At 34.7% G+C, this 17831-nt stretch overlaps 4 protein-coding genes across 5 annotated transcripts; 3 read left to right on the forward strand and 1 right to left on the reverse strand.

Annotated features, from left to right (window-relative positions):
* Positions 1-1342: 1342 nt before the first annotated feature.
* On the forward strand, positions 1343-2853 carry LOC108859910 (uncharacterized). Its single transcript, XM_018633810.2, has one exon. It carries the CDS (start codon positions 1413-1415, stop codon positions 2682-2684), a length of 1272 nt encoding a protein of 423 aa, XP_018489312.2. The 5' UTR covers positions 1343-1412; the 3' UTR covers positions 2685-2853.
* A 1848-nt stretch (positions 2854-4701) lies between these two features.
* On the forward strand, positions 4702-5874 carry LOC108805429 (actin-depolymerizing factor 5). 2 transcript variants are annotated; one of them, XR_008934445.1, is made up of 4 exons: positions 4702-4858; positions 4947-5206; positions 5510-5775; positions 5814-5874. XR_008934445.1 is itself a non-coding variant. In XM_018577480.2 (3 exons), exons 1-3 carry the CDS (start codon positions 4838-4840, stop codon positions 5658-5660), a joined length of 432 nt encoding a protein of 143 aa, XP_018432982.1. In that variant the 5' UTR covers positions 4702-4837; the 3' UTR covers positions 5661-5874. The 2 variants fall into 2 exon arrangements, 1 of the variants encoding a protein (XP_018432982.1); XM_018577480.2 differs by having other exon boundaries at positions 5510-5874.
* Positions 5875-6967: 1093 nt separating this feature from the next.
* LOC108805430 (iron-sulfur assembly protein IscA-like 1, mitochondrial) lies at positions 6968-8588 on the forward strand. Its single transcript, XM_018577481.2, has 3 exons — positions 6968-7287; positions 8014-8131; positions 8232-8588. The coding sequence occupies exons 1-3, from the start codon at positions 7095-7097 to the stop codon at positions 8329-8331; spliced, it is 411 nt and encodes a 136-aa protein (XP_018432983.1). The 5' UTR covers positions 6968-7094; the 3' UTR covers positions 8332-8588.
* Positions 8589-13110: 4522 nt separating this feature from the next.
* On the reverse strand, positions 13111-14354 carry LOC108835599 (transcription factor MYB7). The gene is made up of 2 exons (XM_018608831.2): positions 14021-14354; positions 13111-13894 (listed from the first exon to the last, which is right to left on the reverse strand). The coding sequence occupies exons 1-2, from the start codon at positions 14281-14283 to the stop codon at positions 13294-13296; spliced, it is 864 nt and encodes a 287-aa protein (XP_018464333.1). The 5' UTR covers positions 14284-14354; the 3' UTR covers positions 13111-13293.
* Positions 14355-17831: the final 3477 nt, after the last annotated feature.

Raw genomic sequence — 17831 nt, forward strand, 5'->3', positions numbered from 1 at the left:
CTAGACAGTCTCTGTTAGTAGTGTCTTGAATGTATCTCTGTATTTCTGTTATGTTTCCTACTTTTAAAAATCAAGCTATCTCTGTATTTCTGTTCCTACTCTTGTATTTCTGTTCCTGCTTATGTTTGCTTATTTATAAAAATATTTTTATGGTTGCAAATTGTGTGGTTGTTTTCGTAATAAGCTTGTCCATGTAATTGTTTTGCAGGTTTAGTCTCAATGGGCCGATACAGTTACAGTCAGCCTTCACTCTCGGATGACTACGGTCTCACAGGTGACAGTAGTGACCAAGATGTGCCGATAAGTCGTCGTGACGAAGAAGAGCTAATATACGAAGAGCTTATTCGTCGTGACCAGGAAGAGCTTAGTCGTCGTGACCAAGAAGAGTTAATCCTCCAATATGGCGAGACGGCTCGTTATCCTCCACAGCCAGAGGTGGAGTTTGGATTCCCTCAGACTTGTTACTGTGATGGCAAACCTATAGCAACATCATACACAAGAAACGACCCAGGGAGGAGATACTACACTTGCGAGAATGTTGACGATGGTGAATGCCACATCTGGAAATGGTGGGACGTCGCGGTGATGGAGGAGATGAGTGCGACAGACAAACGCATACTTATGTTGGAGGAAAAGGTAGATAATTTGAACTCTATCAACAGCTATGAGACTGACGAGAAGGTTGCTAACCTTGAGAAGTTAGTTTCTGACTTGGCAAAGAAGAGATCAAGTTTGATCGATGGGTTCGAAGTGTTTGTTGGTGTAATGCTCCTACTTTTGGTTCTAATAGGTATGGTGCTCGTCTTTAAGTGAAAGAGTGATGGGTCATGTTGTAATAGGTATCATGAAAGACTTGTTTAGTTTGTTTATGTCTCATGTTGTAATCGGTATGAATCAAACATGTTTCTTTAGTTTCTTTAGTTTCATGTTGTTTAGTCTCTTGACTTGTAACCGGTATGAATCAAACATGGTTTCTTTATGTCTCATGTTGTTTCTTTAGTCTCATGTTGTTTCTTTAGTCTCGTGATTTTTCTTTAGTCTCGTGAATTTTTTTTTCTCGTCTTTACTAAGTCACATGATGTCTTTATATCAAGAATAAAGACAATGGAAAATCACATGACTTTTTTTGTTTATTAACTGAAGAGTAGTCACATGACTTGTGAAGTAGGTTAAAGACAATGGAAAATCACATGATTTGTGAAGTAGAATAAAGACAATGGAAAATCACATGAGGCTGAAGAGTAGTCACATTGATACAAGATGGGTGAAGAGTAATCACATGATTTTCGAAAAACATCTCTTCTCCACCCTTTCAGTATAAATATGATAGGTAGTGTAACACATCTTTCACACCTTCAAGACTTCTTCTCCTCCCTTTCATTTGCCATCTTTTTTTAAAAAAGCAATTTGCAATGGCATCATCTTCTCATTTTCATTACCACAAAGATCATAAAGATGATGCTATGGATTCTGCTTTTGATGAATTTTTTGAGAATGACATTTTTCCAGAACCAAAAGAGAGAAAAAAACGTGTTGTTATCGAGAGAAACCGGGAAGAAGGTCACGAAAAGCTTTGGAATGATTACTTTAGTGAGAATCCAACATACCCTCTCAAGTTATTCCGGCGACGGTTTCGAATGAACAAATCATTGTTCATGCGTATTGTCTATCGTCTCTCCACCGAAGCACCGTATTTTAAACCAAAAGAAGATGCAACCGGACGGGCTAGTCTATCACCCCTACAAAAATGTACGGCAGCAATTCGACAATTGGCATATGGTTTTAGCGCTGATACAGTTGACGAATATGTCCGACTTGCTGAAACGACAGCTCGGAAATGTTTGCATCATTTTACGGAGGCAATTATCACCTTGTTTGGCGATCAGTACCTACGACGTCCCACACCGGAGGATCTAGAAAGACTACTCTACCAGGGAGAAGAACGTGGGTTCCCAGGGATGATTGGAAGCATCGACTGTATGCATTGGCAGTGGAAGAATTGCCCGACCCCTTGGAGAGGAATGTTTGCACGAGGAACCGGAAAACCATCAATTGTTTTGGAGGCCGTAGCTTCACAGGACCTCTGGATATGGCACTCGTTTTTTGGAGCCCCAGGTACTATGAACGATCTTAATATTCTTGATCGATCACCCGTTTTTGATGACATTATTTACGGAATAGCGCCAGAAGTAAATTATTATGTCAACGGAAACGAGTACAATATGGCTTATTATCTCACGGATGGTATTTATCCGAAGTGGACGACTTTTATTCAATCTATCAAACTACCACAAGGTGAGAAAAATTCCTTATTTGCTAAAAAACAAGAAGCTGTGCGGAAAGATGTCGAGCGTGCCTTCGGAGTCCTCCAATCTAGATTTGCCGTTGTCAAAAATCCATCTAAGTTATGGGATAAAGAAAAAATGGGGAATATTATGCGAGCATGTATCATACTCCATAATATGATTGTCGAAGATGAACGATCGACATACTCTAACTATGACGAAAATGAATTTCAAGAAAGAGAAGATGAAGATACATTTACCGTCAAAAGAGCTCCAAATCTCGGCAGCGGCAATACAATGGATCGTCGGAGGAGCATTCTGGATAGACAAATTCATCGACAATTAAAATATGATTTGATTGAAAATATATGGGATAAATTCGGACATCTTCAAGAATAATAACTTATTATTAAGTTTTTATGAATTGAATAAATTGTGTGCTTGCTTTTATTTATGATGTTTGTAATATTTTTTTTTTATGTTTGTAATTTTTTATTTTCAACGTTGTAATTTTTTTTTTTTTAAGTTTGTACTTTTTATGTTTTTAATTCTAATGTGGCTTGTTTAATTATAAACTTTTCTTATATTTCTCATTACATTTTTACAATAAACTAAAACATCAAAATATTTTAAATTAACCTTAAGAACTTTACGAAAGTCCCACCAATAAACCAAACTTTTCTAATTGTCTTTCCATTTGTCCTTAACAGTACTAATATTCATTTTATAATATGAGGGACTCAAATTTTGTCACACCCATAAAGATGGTCTTAATTAAGCGCAGGAAGGAACGTTCCTTACTCTTTTACTGCACGTGTCGCTGTTTCTATGTGTTTCATCTTTTGTTTTTTCTCTCTTTCTTTTTTTTTTCTCTGTGGCCCACTTAAGAGACAAATGAAGGGTATTAATATCAAATATTTTATTTATGCTCTGGGCGACACACGCATACGTACCACTAGATCTTGAGATGGTATCTACAAAATTTAAAACATACGAATTTTAACATAATGCAAGGGATAGAATTGTACAACAATAAAAATATTGATTTAAAATGAACTTTCGTACTGTGATCCAAAAATAGAATAAGACTGATAGTATGTAAATAACAACATATTTACTTTTAAATCGATCTTTTAGAAAACTTTTAAATTGTCAACTTATATAATTATTAAAGAAGTTGAAAATAATGAAAACAAAAAGAGGAATAATATAAGATCTAGTCTGAATCCTTAGCTTACACGTAAAGGGTCACTTGAGTTTTGAGTAACACGAAACAGCAGAGATCGATGAAATTGTGGGTGTTGGGTTACTTTGAGATCCACTACTACTATTCTTTGGGACCACCCCTCCATTCCTAGCGTCACAATTATTTTTGTGTATATCAAATTAATTGCATATAGGCATTGACCCATTTCCCTGATCCCTATACTTTTTGTTTCTTTCTATAACATGATGCGTTTCGTTGTACAACCTTATAATCATAGTGGTGAAGACACTACCGACGAGAATGTTTTTTAAAGTATAGTTTTGAAGAAAGAATGTTTTACATTGATGTTCTTCGACCTACACGTTCATGCGAATATTTAAAACTTTCACGAAATTAAAAAGTAAGAGTATTTGATTTATGTGTACCGTGGACATACAATTTTACATGAAAATTATTCTGAAGTTGTATTTGCAATATGTGAACACTAAGTTGATACCCGGACCTCGTAGTCCAGTGGTACACCCCAGGCTTCGGTCACTGAGGGGCAACCCGAATTCGACTCGCGGGGAGGGGAGGCGTGTCCAGGGCCTTAAACGGTACAGACACAGGCTGGCGCTGGGCCTAGGTGGGTGGGTCCCGAAGGGGTCAACCACCTGGTTAATCAAAAAAAAAAAAAAAAAAAAAAAAAAAAAAAAAACACTAAGTTGATGGTTTAATAATGATTTTGTTTTCAAATACGAAAATAAAAATACAAAACGAAAAATTTTACAATATTTTTGTAAACCGTTCCAGAAATAACAAAAACATAAGTTGATGACTTGGTGTTTATAAATATGTACAAAGTTACTGTGTACAATATTCTGTTTGAGTTTTTTTTTCTGTTCAAGTTGTTTTTTAATAAAAACGTTGTTTCAAAATTTACTAATATAGATTGAATAATGAATTTGTACATCAAATATTTTTCTTCATATATATTTCATGTCAAACCCGGGATGCAGTTCGGGATGATCAACCGGACGTATGCTACCGAGGTTAGGGATAATCGTCCAGGTCTTATTGTGAAACAAAAAAAGCCATTACAAAAAAGAAAAAAAATATTTCATATTTGCACCGAGTATTTGTTGTATGAAAATGTAAATCTTTAGAAAGCATTAGTTTAGTTACGCCCACGAGGAAAATTATTCTAATGAAAAAGTTGAAGGGTAATTTTGTAAAACTGGAAAACTAATGATCGCATCTGCATAGCGGTAACTTTATTATATAAAGACCTCAAAGTCATTCCATTTTAACGGAAAAGCTCTCCACGCCAAAAGAAAAAAAAAGAGACCCAAGAATCTTAGCAACAATGGCGATGGCTTTCAAGATGGTAGAAGAATATTTTTGTTTTTTTTTTCTTGCATCTCCTTGTAAGATTTTCATCTGAATTTGAAACTAAATATCATCCGATTTTGCAGGCCACGACGGGGATGCGAGTGACGGAAGAGTGCACGAGCTCATTCTTGGAGATGAAATGGAAGAAAGTGCACAGATACATCGTGTTCAAGATCGATGAGAATTCCCGTAAAGTCACCGTCGACAAAGTCGGCGGCGCCGGAGAAAACTATCAAGATCTCGCCGCTTCCTTACCCGTGGACGACTGTCGCTATGCCGTATTTGATTTCGACTTTGTCACGGTCGATAACTGCCGCAAGAGCAAGATCTTCTTTATCTACTGGTTAGTCTGCTTACCTCCCAGAACTACAATATTTACCTTTACATCCCTCCAGCTATAATCACTATTAGTCGGCAGATCGGTTTGAACGGTTGATTCCGTTCGGATAAATACAGTTTGCACAAAGTTTTACTCATCTGAACCAAAAAGTTAGTTTGGTTGGGCAGTTGTTCAGTTCGATTTTGTTTAATTTGGCTAAAAATCAGGTTTCGGTAAAATGGATATTTCGTGATATATATTAAACATGCACTGGCGAAAAACATTCATATATGCTGCAATGGTAATTACATTTGTTAACCGTATAAGGTCGCCGGAGGCATCTAGGATAAGGGCAAAGATCTTATACGCAACGTCGAAGGCTGGGCTGAGGAGGGTTTTGGAAGGGATTCACTATGAGCTTCAAGCTACCGATCCGACTGAGATGGGATTCGATATTATCCAAGACCGTGCCAAATAAGTTAATCAAAAGAGTATAATATAATATGACTGACCCCACTTTGTCGGATAATTATCATTGATCAGGTATCAATAAATGTTAATTATTGGTGGTTAGTGCTTACTTTCAGTCTCACCTTAATTATTGGTGGTTAGTGCTTACTTTCAGTCTCACCAACAGCACCCTTTAATTATGTATGTTACGACTGATTTTCCTTTTTGATGTTTCGTTGTTATCTGCTTTTGTCGGTTAAGCACACATGAAAAGAACGAATCTCCTCAAGTCTTAATAGAAACGATATTATCATAAAATAATTACGTTTACATCAGTGAGATGAGGAGTCTTTTTCATAGATCTACAATAATTTTTTTCCAATAGTTGGCTACAGACCAAATCATGGCCATATTAGATGATACCATAGATTAGTCCTTTTTTCAAAGTAAAAGAAAGACAAAATACGTACGTGACTTTTTTTATAATATGAAGAGAATGAATAATTATTGGGATGTTGAAAGCAGAAATTGACAATCGAACAGTTGGCAAACCTGATAAATATAGAACAGTGATTTATGAATAGATCAGATTGTCTACCTGTAACGGCGTCGACATTAGTGAACTTCTTTCTTTCTTTTTCTTCTTTTTTTGTTTGTCACCAAGAGCATAGTTTTGACGACGTCCCAAAAGATTTAAGTTTTGAGTTGTTATGGTTATTTGGTTCTGATCCGAACCCAAAAGTTTTCGGTTCTAAAATGGATCTTCATTAAGATTACTAGAACCAAAGCGAACCTTCAAGTGTTCTAAACGGAACCCAACTTGGATATCTATAAAACTTGAAAGGGATCAAATACTTTTAATAAAACTAAAAAAATTCGAACCTAACCTAACAGATACACCTACGCCAATTCATATATTCACTATTGGCTAGGCCTAGGCATTCATGTTCTCAGATCAGATTCGGATCAGGTCGTTTCAGATTTGGATCTTTCGAATTCTAGATAATTAGACCTAAATATGCACTTGAAAAAAACTTAGGTTCGATTTCTGATCAGGTCTAAGTCAGTTCAGATAGACGATTTTTATCCTTGTAAAAACCCGTCATATTTGGATACAAACTGTTTCATTTTAGTTTCAGGTCTGTTGACTATTTTTTTTGGTTCAGTTCGGGTAAAATTCTCATGCGTACTACTCGCTAACCAAACTAAATTTTCATCTACTCGAACCGAACCGGCCTTTTGATTTTAAATTTAATTTCCTTTTCCAAAAACCGAACTACATAATCTAAACCCAAATTACCCTACCCGTATCGAACCGAACATTTATTTAACTCAAGTCTTGTCCAATTTTCCAACGAAAGGAGACATTTTCCAGCTCTGAGATATTTACTCTATTTCTTAAATCATCATTATACAACACCCCTTGAATCGAACCTATAATTTCTTCGAGGGTTCCGATTCGATGAAGGCTTCTCGAGTTTTAGCCGCTGCGGCGGCGAGGGTAGGACCGGCGATGAGGAAGCAAGTGTTAACGCTGACGGACGAAGCAGCGTCTAGGGTTCATCATCTCTTGCAGCAGAGGCAGAAACCTTTCCTCCGATTGGGCGTTAAAGCGAGAGGGTGTAACGGTTTATCTTACACACTCAATTACGCCGGTAACCGTCTCATACAAACTATTCTTTGATTTTCCTGTTTTGTCTGATTTTGGGGTGGGACCGAACTGATTATTACCAAGTTTCAATCTTGGTTGCTGAAAAGAACCTTTTGGTTCTTATTTATGTCTTTGATAACAATAGCACGTAGAGGTATAGACGTGTTAATTGTTCGTTTGATACACCAGACTTTGTTAAAGTTTGAGACTTGGGAATGTTTTGTGCGTGATCAGTAGAGATGATGAGTCTGGTTTTTAGCTCATTTGATGATGAAGCTATATGCATCGATATATGTATCATGTGCTATCTAGTTTTAAGATATCATGCGGATGATTCTTGCCTCATCAGACACATTCAGGGACACTAGCTGAATGCGTATAAGACCATAGGTTTGGTTAAAGTCTCTGTATTTTCGCCTCTTTTGGTTCTTAGCTCGTCCATGTGAAAGCCATATGTTGCTATGTTCTATGAACATTCAAGTTGAGTACATCCGTTACATTTTGTGTTCTCAAATTTGATGATTACGCTCATCAGTGAAGAAACCTCCAAATGCTATTTCTTGTTTCCCGAGGGTTAAGTTGTTGAAATACATAGTTTCACCTTTTATGTTTATAGATGATGCTTTGCTTCGGTGTTCCAGAACAAGAATTTTCTAGCTATGTTTCATGCTGTTGACTGTGTCTCTTTGAACCGTTGAGTATAGACTCATCTCCGTATGTATTGTTTCAGATGAGAAAGGGAAATTTGATGAGCTGGTGGAAGAGAAAGGTGTGAGGATCCTTGTGGAGCCGAAGGCCTTGATGCATGTGATCGGAACAAAGATGGACTTCATAGATGATAAACTAAGGTTTGCAAACTCTCGTCATTTAAAAAAAAGAAACCGAGTGTCTGTTCATATATTTCCCCTTTTAAAACGGTATTAACTTTTGTTCTCTGTTTAATTGCAGATCAGAGTTCGTGTTCATCAATCCCAACTCCCAAGGTCAATGCGGGTGTGGAGAATCGTTCATGACAACATCTACTTCCTCGAGTGCTAAGCAGAGTTGATAGTGTTGATGCACTTATCATATGTTACATTGTTAACAGTCTTTGAGAAACATAATGCTTCTGCCAGTGAGAATTGAGTTTTTAATTGGCCACTTCATCACATGTACATTATAAGCAGTCTGGTTGCTTAATGATATTTCTGAAGCTATGTACATGTGCTTGTGATTTTCTTTAGATCAATTCATGTATTCTTTAGAACACGTTATAAATAAAACGTGTGGATTATGTAAACTAATTTACTAACTTTTTTTTTTCTCAAAATCAATGTTAAAGAAATAGCTAGGCAGCAATTATGCATTTTATAGGGATTGTTGATTATGCGGGCAATCCGCTTTGCTGATTGTTTGAATCTTTGAAAGTGTTTCATCTCTCTTAAAGACAATTACCCACTATTGAAGTTGAAGGCAGAGTTTTGGTTCCAGTTATGGTCGGGTCGTCCCTTCGGAACAGTTACTTGTTGAAAATGTTTTGTTAGTTAGTTTATTCTCACAACCGTTCTTGTCTCTAGATAGGTCATCATCTACAGTTCATATGCTGTTGCTTCAGCGTGTATATATTTAGAGGGACTAATGAAGTTGCCTTAGTTAATATGGATTTGGGTAATAATTAAAGGATTGGTTAGTTATGTGATGACTGACTGTTTTCAAGGGACTAATGAAGTTGCCTGTAGCCTATTAGGTAAGTTTTAGAGGGACTAATGAGTTGCCTCTAGTCAACTGTGCTCTACCAAACTCACAATCTCAAAACTGAAATCTGTTATATATTCATGTCTTTAACACGAAAATTGAGGATACATTACAAAACGGACAAAAATATAACGAAATCTAAAGCTACTTTAAAATCTGATAACAACATAACTATTAGCATAACAAGAGAAGTCGAACTATTGAAAAGGTGGCAATGTATCAAAAGCTAAAAATACCAAAGAGATTTGAAGGAAAAAAAAAACGTCCCACTCCTAAACGTCGAAGAAGTCGTCGTATCAAGTAGGAAAAATAGGTTTCTTTTCCGTCACCATAACCTCAACAATAGCCACACTGGCCTTGACCACCACAACGGCCGCCGGAAAAAGGACCACCAACATGAAGACCACGACCACGTCCATTGAAACGACCAAAACGGTCATAACTATACTGCGCACCACCATTGTAGAAACGACCTAAACGGTCATAGGTCTCCTGACCACGACCACGACCATCGAAAACAGGACCAAAACCGTCATAGGTCTCCTGACCACGACCAGGACCAAATAAAAAACGATCATAACGCTCCTGATCAAGACCGTCTGGAAAACGACCAAAACGGTCATCAGTATACCTTTCATAAGATTCCTGGCCAGAAGAGAATTGATCGATAGACATGGTATCTGCCTCGGCTTTTGCACTAATCGATGAGATCAACAAATCCACCTTTTCTTCCATCTTTTGAAGACGACAATCCATCTTTTCTTCGATCTTCTGAAGACGATCAGCGAATCCTTGCAATATCTGCATCACATCAGATGTTTTTTTCTCGATCAGAGCATGATCTGCTTTAGCAGTGGTGGCAGACTTATTGTCCATGGAGAATATGAGACGAAGGAGTTTAGGTTACAGAGAGAAAGTGGAGAACGGTGGAAACGCTAGACTCTTAGGAAGAACGTATTTATAGACTTTATATCCCGGCTTGAGGACAATAAAAAGGAAAGTTCCCAAATAGAAAATTCCATTTAAAAAATATTTTTAAATAACATAAAATATACTTTTGAAGTAATAATTTTTTTATATCTATATTTACTTAGATGATATATATATATATATATATATATATATATATATATATATATATATATATATATATTTGTATACAATGTGATTTCATAATTTTAAACAATACAAATATATTTTTTTTTCAAAGTAATAGAAACATTTTTTATATATCAAACTATTTTCTAGAATGATTGCATGAAATAATTAAGTAACACAAACTAATATATGTTTGATTGACTAAGAATAGTTTATAATTAGTTAGTCTTATTGAAATGTTTTATTTATTTTTATATATTTATTTGATTATATCTTTCAATTACAACAAAACAGATTTTATAAATTATATTTTATTTATATAATAATATGATTTGTAAAATAAAATCACAGAGTTTTGCAAACTTTTTATTTTTAAGAGATATTAAAATAAAAAAAATTAACAATAAACAACTTTTGATCAAATAGTTACAAAACATTTTAAAATAACATAAAAATATATATTTTAACTAGGTATATATATTATATTTTATCATTATTAAAATTATTTATTTTCTTAATATTAAATTTGCTTTTAAATTTTATGATTTTATGTTTGTGGAACTCACTATAACTATTGAAAAATAGTAGTGGTGTGAGTAGAATCTGGTTGATATGTTAAATGAATATTATATTAATAGTTTCAATTATATTATCTCTTTGTTGATACTCTTATATTATTTTAAATTTATTTGTCTTGAAAATACCATTAATTAAAATGCACTGAAAATAAAATTTAAAATGGTGATTATTTTTTTGAACATATTTATAGAGCTATGTATTTGTAACATCCAAAACGTCCATGGATAATGGATTTCTTGACTCTGTTCACTCGGTCAGTGAGTCCTTCACGTCTAACGGGTAATGTATTATTTTTTCAGAGGCTCGAAAGTTATGTTTACTGACTCTGTAGTCACCATATGATCTTTACTCTTGTTTTGATCTTACTCACACAGTATTGTAAATCACTTTCCGTCATCCTTTCAATATTTAAGATCAAGCACATTTAACTCTAGAATTCTAAACAGATGTGTGAACGAAAACGTAAGTGCACTTTGATAATATAGATAGATAAATCAATTCTATTAAGTTTTTCACATTTAGCACAAATCAGATGTTACATTAATATTGTTTGTAGAAGGGGTCATGTGCTTGTGATTTACTTATATTTCTTTTAATCTTTAGAGCACATAGTTATAATAAATCGTTGGACTCTGTAATCCGGGTTTCTAAGTTTCCCAAAAATATCCGAAAGATATATCTTTTACGATATTCAACTAGTGTAATTTATCTATTTACTATTATTTAAAAAGTGATTTTATACTGATATTTTATGTTTTTTCATAATTTTAGATTTATTTATATTTTATGCTCAATTATTAATTTTAATAAATTATTTAGCTGATCTTAAAAATAACTACAAAATTCTAAGGATAATATCATAGCTCAACAACCGCTACAGAAGCCTTGACCGCCACAACGACCACCTCTAAAACGACCACCAACAAAAAGGCCACGGCCACGGCCACTGTAAAAACGACCATAACTGTCCTGACCGTAATCACCAGGAAAACGCCGAAAACGTTCGTAATCCTCCTGACCATCATGGAAGAAGCGACCAAAACGGCCATCGGTCTCCTGACCACGACCACGCCCAAAGGAAAAAGGATCAAAACGCTCATCACTCTCTTGACCACGAATCTTGGTATTTGCTCTAGCCTTTTTCGGGGAGGGATCCTCGTCAGAAGATGATTCATGCCTAATATACATGTTCTCTGCCTCGGCTTTTGCAGAGGAAGTTTCAAAAGTTGCACCAACTTTATTATTTAAACTAATCAATGAGATAAACAAATCCACCTTTTCTTCCATCTTTTGAAGACGACAATCCATCTTTTCTTCGATCTTCTGAAGACGATCAACCAATCCTTGCAATATCTGCATCACATCAGATATTTTCTCATCATTCGTATCTTTTGGCTCTCCAGTAACTTCTTCTAGATGTGTTGTGGCCTCAATCACAACAGGAGCTGCTTCAGCTGTGGTAGCGGATTTAGGCAAGAAAGCGTCTAGGTCAAAGAGAAAGGTGGACAACGGCAAAAACCCTAGAGGCTAGGAAAGAAAAAATGTATTTATAGACTTTCTAATTTGACTTGGGGTACAAGGGTCTTTTCAATTATTTATCTTTTGACTTTTTTCTTGTCGGCAATGTTTTCATTGATAATGCCCAATGGGCTATTATCCTTCAACTTGTGCATATATTTTGCCCAGTCATCATTTATATAACGCTAATGCACATTCTGATTTGAACATTTCGTCGCAATAAATGGACATGCGAGTCTAAATTGACATCTCCCACAATCCTTAACCAACCAGTTCGTGGGATCTAAATTGACATATTGTGCCTTGATTCTGTGTATCCCAGTGTCCCACAGTATCTACGTGAACTACTCTGATTTTCAAATATTTTCATGAGTCATAACTAGATTCGTTTTTGTTAGGTGAGCTTTTGTTTACCCAATTGAATCAGTGTGTAAAAGTATACACTGTAAACTACTCTTTTTCAAGAATGAATTTTGTTCAGCTAAAAATAACCCAACGGAAATCTCATATTGTGTGATCAATGAAAAGTCTTTAAAGTATGTGATGAATGTAAACACATGTACTATCCAACTACTTCTATCGTTATCACACCTCATCTTCATACAAGTTATCATCCGCATATAACTTATCACTTAAAGTATGTAATGGATTAAAAACATTGTACCATCCAACCACTTCTATCGATATCACATGAAACTCTAGGTCTAAATGTACACGTCCTCTTGGCAAAAAAAAATGTACACGTCCTCGTGAGATTGAGAAAGTATATCGAGGGCAACCGAGATTATTAGTAAATAGTTACCCTCTTCTCTCTCTCTTAAACCATTGAGTTACAGAAAGAAAACGAATGCAGAATCACTAAATACAAGAAATAAGCATAAATTAATTCCAAAACCCATTAACATAAATTCAGACTCGATTTATATGACTGCATTATCAAATGAGACGTCGATACATTTGATCATAATATTTTTAAATTTATGTACAAAGATTAGGAAAAAAAGACATTAAAATAAAACAAAGTAAAAGCGAGATTTAGAGTAACATTATCAGATCTAAAAATTTATTTTTGATTACTTGTTTAGTTCATTTCAAAGCTCCGAAAATCCATAAACCTCGTATTCAAACCCAAGAAGTCATAACCAAGGCTGCTAATACTACTAATGTCAAGTGAAGAATGGCTAATGCTACTGCTATCCTCTGTTTGACATTTGGCAGTATCACTACTAGACTCCATGCCGTTTTCGACGTAAAGATGGGATGGAGTGTAGGTAGATCTCTCTCTTGTCTGATCATCATAATTCTTGTTTTGCCACGGTGGACTGATCCTAAGCTCGAGATTCAATTCTGGGCAAATCTTTTCTTGGACAACAACAACAACTGGGTGACGCTCAACCCTCTCTTCTTTGCAAACGAACCCATTGATTAGATTTTGCTTTTGGTTTTTATTTTGCTTTTGCTCCTCAGACTTTTCTGTTTTATCAAACAGAGACCCAAAAGACACATCTTTTACAACTTGGTCCCCTGTTTTCTTCAAATCATGATCTTTCGCGGCGTTGATTGATCTGTGAGTGTTGGGATCAATCCCTTTGCTCAAAAGTTTCCTCTTTATATGTGTGTTCCAGTAATTCTTGATCTCGTTATCTGTTCTTCCAGGTAACCTCGCCGCAATTAAAGACCACCTGATGAGAAGAAAAAACAAAACAGAGCATAAGCTTAGAGAAAACAGAGCATAAGCTTCTGAAAACAGAGCATAAGCTTAAAGAAAACAGAGCATCTTAGAATCTATGAAAGAAAGGGTTGCTTACTTGTTTCCAAGGAGGCTGTGAAGCTTGATGATAACTTCATCTTCGTCGTGGGTAAAGTTTCCTCTTTTGAGATCAGGCCGGAGATAGTTAATCCACCGGAGACGGCAGCTCTTGCCGCAACGGAGGAGACCGGCAGCTCTAGGGAGAGATCGCCAGCAGCCTTCTCCGTGTGATTTGATGTAAGAGACGAGTCTCTCGTCTTCTTCTTTAGTCCAAGCACCTTTGTTCATGTGTTCTTTCTCGCAGCAAGGAGATCTTCCCATGGTTTTCTTCTTCTTCTTCTTCTTATTCTTCTGCTCTTGTTTCTGAAGTTGTTGGGAGGGTTTTATGGAGAGAGGAGAGAGGAGAGAGGAGAGACATAGAAGGTTGGAGGTGGAAGGTGGGCCTAATTGTTTCTAGAAGAGAGTTGGTAGGACACGTTGAAGGAGTGGCTGGTGGGCTCTTTATTTTGTTTTGTTTAGTATTTTATTTTACATCAACCTATAACTACCACATTCACATTTTTCACTATAGTTGATCTCACACCATGTCTTATTTTTAACATAAAGTTCTAATCCATTAAATTTCATGATCTGATCAACATGAAACGTTATAAATTTTCCGGCTCAACAAAACCATCAATTTTCCCGTGTTACGAAATTCTTACAAAATTATATTTAACCCAACGTGTATATATATACGGTAAAATTTGATGGAGTTTGGTTCAACAAAATATCTTGTTTCAGTTTTATTTATTTTAATTTGGATTGTAGCTTACCTTAATGTACTTTTTGACTGGAGTTATAAGACTTGGGAGTTTTAGCAAAAAAAAAGTGTAGTCCAAATTTCAAACAAACAGTAATGGATGGGAAATGATACAAAAGTATAGTCCTAGTCAAATTCTTGATCTTCATCTGTTACTCAGCAAACTTGATAACTAGTCCGCAAGCTTGTGATTAATTTGACTGGAATTAATATTAACAAATACTTGAATTTTTACAGTTTTTGTTTTGTTTTTTGATAATTAGTTAAATCCTATATTCCAATGGAAACAATTAAAATTTCATAAAGTTCACACCCTAGTAAAAATATGTGAACACTATGACACCGTCGAATAACATTTTTAATAGTTGTAACCACGTGTCACCGCCTTTAACCCTCAAAATGTATAAAATTCAAATACAAACAGATCAATACTGGAGGAAAAAACAAAAACGTTCTAGAAGATCGATGTTACCAAACTCATATATCACTATCATCTAGTTGGGATAAAAGCCCTACATGCCCATACGTGACGCCTTGTGAGGGAATAGTCCAACTTCGTTTTTTTAATCTATCTTATTAAAACAGAAACATTCTGTTGGACTTAACATTTATTTTGTAAGTTTTTAAATTAAATACACTTTTATACTTTATAATTAAACCTACATTAAATCATTAATGTTTCTTTCTTTATACTATTATCCATGTTTCTAAACAATATACTTATTTCTTTATACTACTATCAATGTTTCCAAACAATATATTTTTTATACTACTATCAATGTTTCCAAACAATACAATAATTAATCTTAGTTATTTTTATATCTATCATTTTCTCTTTAAAATTTTGTAGAAACGTCATAATTTCATAAATTGCAAAATAATAAACTTTAAAATTTGGATTATAAAAATTACAAATTATGAAACTATTATAATTTAAATCAAATTAGATTACATATACCGGTCATCCAACAGTTCAATCGGTTAGTTTCGGATTTTAATGATTTTTTTTAATATGAATATTTTAAAAACCTAAATTGAATTGTCAGATCTCCGGATTAACCGGTATAATCACAATCGGGTTGAATTAAAAAACACTGATTTAAATGCAAAAATATTCTAAATACACTCTTTAAAATTACCAAAATATTTGTTATATTATTAGTGAAATTTTTCATCGTAAAATATTCCGCGCTTCCAAGCGCGGGTCAAAATCTAGTTACTATTATATCATCATAACTTCAAACCCTCCTTTTGATTTCTAAATGATTTCATTGATATTAAGAATATTAGTTGGATACAAACATTTTATTTGTTTAATCTAATTGGTCTTTCCTTGCGGATTTAGATTGCTTGTTCTAGTATTGTTTACTTATTTAATGAACATTTATTAGGACAAAACTTGATTGATAAGTTAAATTAAGTCCCTAATATTATAAACATACTCGCCCTTTTCAACCTATAACAAATAAAGCTAGTTTATTATACGATAATACGCGACACATCCGCACTATATTATAATTCAAAACTGATAACAAATTGGAAATGTAAGCTTAAGCTCGTAAACGTAGGTACAAATCTAACAAACAACCTTCTCTTAGTGTTGATTTAAATGTGGTGATAATCTTTACAAACAATAGAGTTAATCAGAGATCTTGATCTCGAAGAAAAGTCTCTCGATGAAGCATATCCATGTAAAAGATCGAACAAGAACGATCTCCCAAACCAAACATGGAAGGTAGAGATTATCCTTAACGTCACAAAAAATGAAAAAAATGCATACTGGATCATGTAATAGAAGTTCCCTCCATGTTTGCCTTTAACTAGTTGTTCAGAATAATACAATTTAGCTAGCTACTTTGCGTTCTTTTAGTTTATAAGAATTTTTAGGTTTCTGTAAAATTCACAAACAAAATATCGACGAACCGCACAAAGTAGAGAGGATTACCTAGTTCGAGTATCCAAAGTTATAGGCAGTGGCGGAGCTAGAAAATGGTCTCACCCGGGGCAATACAAGATTTGGATCTAAATTTATGGGGGGCATTAGAAGAAATTTGACCATCAAAACCATAGAAATTTTAAATAATCCATAGAAACTCAAAAAATTTCAATAATTCATAGGGGGCAGCTGCCACCATTCTTCCTTCTCTCCCTCCGCCACTGGTTATAGGTGGGGAGAAGTGTAGAAATTGTAATTTGTAGCATAAAAATGATAGTATTGTACTTTAACGAAATGTATTATGTAAATAAGACTGTATATGTTTTGTATCCGTACAAAGAAATAAAACTAGTAACAAAGAGTGGTTGGAAATGAGAGAGATGTCATGACTCATGGGCCGACCTTACCTTCCAATGTACAAAGACAGATTGCAACATACACCGGTCATCCTGAAAGTTGTTCTAACCACCTATTTTCTAATTACTATGTTAACCTCCTCACTTTCTGTGTTTAGCAAAAAAACATATCAACCATTTAATATGTTAATCGCATTAGAAAATAAATTATTCCAGTAACGTGTGAACATAAATAGAAGTGTGAAGGAAACAGCAAGACTATTAACCCGGAATCAATATATCTTTTTTTGGTCTATCTTATAAATATTATCCTAAACATTTGAAATAAAAAACAAGTTTGACATAAAACCAAGAAAGCCTAAAGAAGCATCGTACCTAACAATACCAACCATGTCTAATCCTCAACAGGGTTCGGTTTCAGGTAAGTCCCACTTGGTGTAAGGTGTGGTGGGTACTTATTCACCAATTTTATATCATCAATTAATGCTATCGGTATTAGATATCAACATTACGTAGAGTACGAGGCAACTCTACAGCAAAGCGGTACATAACAATGGATCTCACATAGGAAACAAGCTGGAAAATAGCCTAATTCAATCTACCAATTTTCTTTCACATAGGAAACAAGCTGGAAAATAGCCTAATTCAATCTACCAATTTTCTTTGTACATTTTTCATATCTCACGAAACCATGCTAAATTTAACATAAACAACAATTAATTTCAAATAAACTATATTAACTATAACTATAAGTGAAAATCAGCATCGACTAAAA

This window comes from Raphanus sativus, chromosome 5 (genome assembly GCF_000801105.2).
Source record: "Raphanus sativus cultivar WK10039 chromosome 5, ASM80110v3, whole genome shotgun sequence".
Lineage (NCBI taxonomy): Eukaryota > Viridiplantae > Streptophyta > Magnoliopsida > Brassicales > Brassicaceae > Raphanus > Raphanus sativus.

What these genes read in the sequence shown, in the direction of transcription:
- LOC108859910 (XM_018633810.2), top strand. Translation starts at nt 1,413, where the DNA reads ATGGCATCATCTTCTCATTTTCATTACCACAAAGATCATAAAGATGAT.
- LOC108805429 (XM_018577480.2), top strand. Translation starts at nt 4,838, where the DNA reads ATGGCGATGGCTTTCAAGATG. An exon ending in TGGCGATGGCTTTCAAGATG is followed by an intron (nt 4,859 to 4,946) that starts GTAGAAGAATAT and finishes CCGATTTTGCAG; the next exon opens with GCCACGACGGGGATGCGAGT. An exon ending in AAGATCTTCTTTATCTACTG is followed by an intron (nt 5,207 to 5,509) that starts GTTAGTCTGCTT and finishes TAACCGTATAAG; the next exon opens with GTCGCCGGAGGCATCTAGGA.
- LOC108805430 (XM_018577481.2), top strand. Translation starts at nt 7,095, where the DNA reads ATGAAGGCTTCTCGAGTTTTAGCCGCTGCGGCGGCGAGGGTAGGACCG. An exon ending in TTACACACTCAATTACGCCG is followed by an intron (nt 7,288 to 8,013) that starts GTAACCGTCTCA and finishes GTATTGTTTCAG; the next exon opens with ATGAGAAAGGGAAATTTGAT. An exon ending in TTCATAGATGATAAACTAAG is followed by an intron (nt 8,132 to 8,231) that starts GTTTGCAAACTC and finishes GTTTAATTGCAG; the next exon opens with ATCAGAGTTCGTGTTCATCA.
- LOC108835599 (XM_018608831.2), bottom strand. Translation starts at nt 14,283, where the DNA reads ATGGGAAGATCTCCTTGCTGCGAGAAAGAACACATGAACAAAGGTGCT. An exon ending in CACAGCCTCCTTGGAAACAA is followed by an intron (nt 13,895 to 14,020) that starts GTAAGCAACCCT and finishes TCTTCTCATCAG; the next exon opens with GTGGTCTTTAATTGCGGCGA.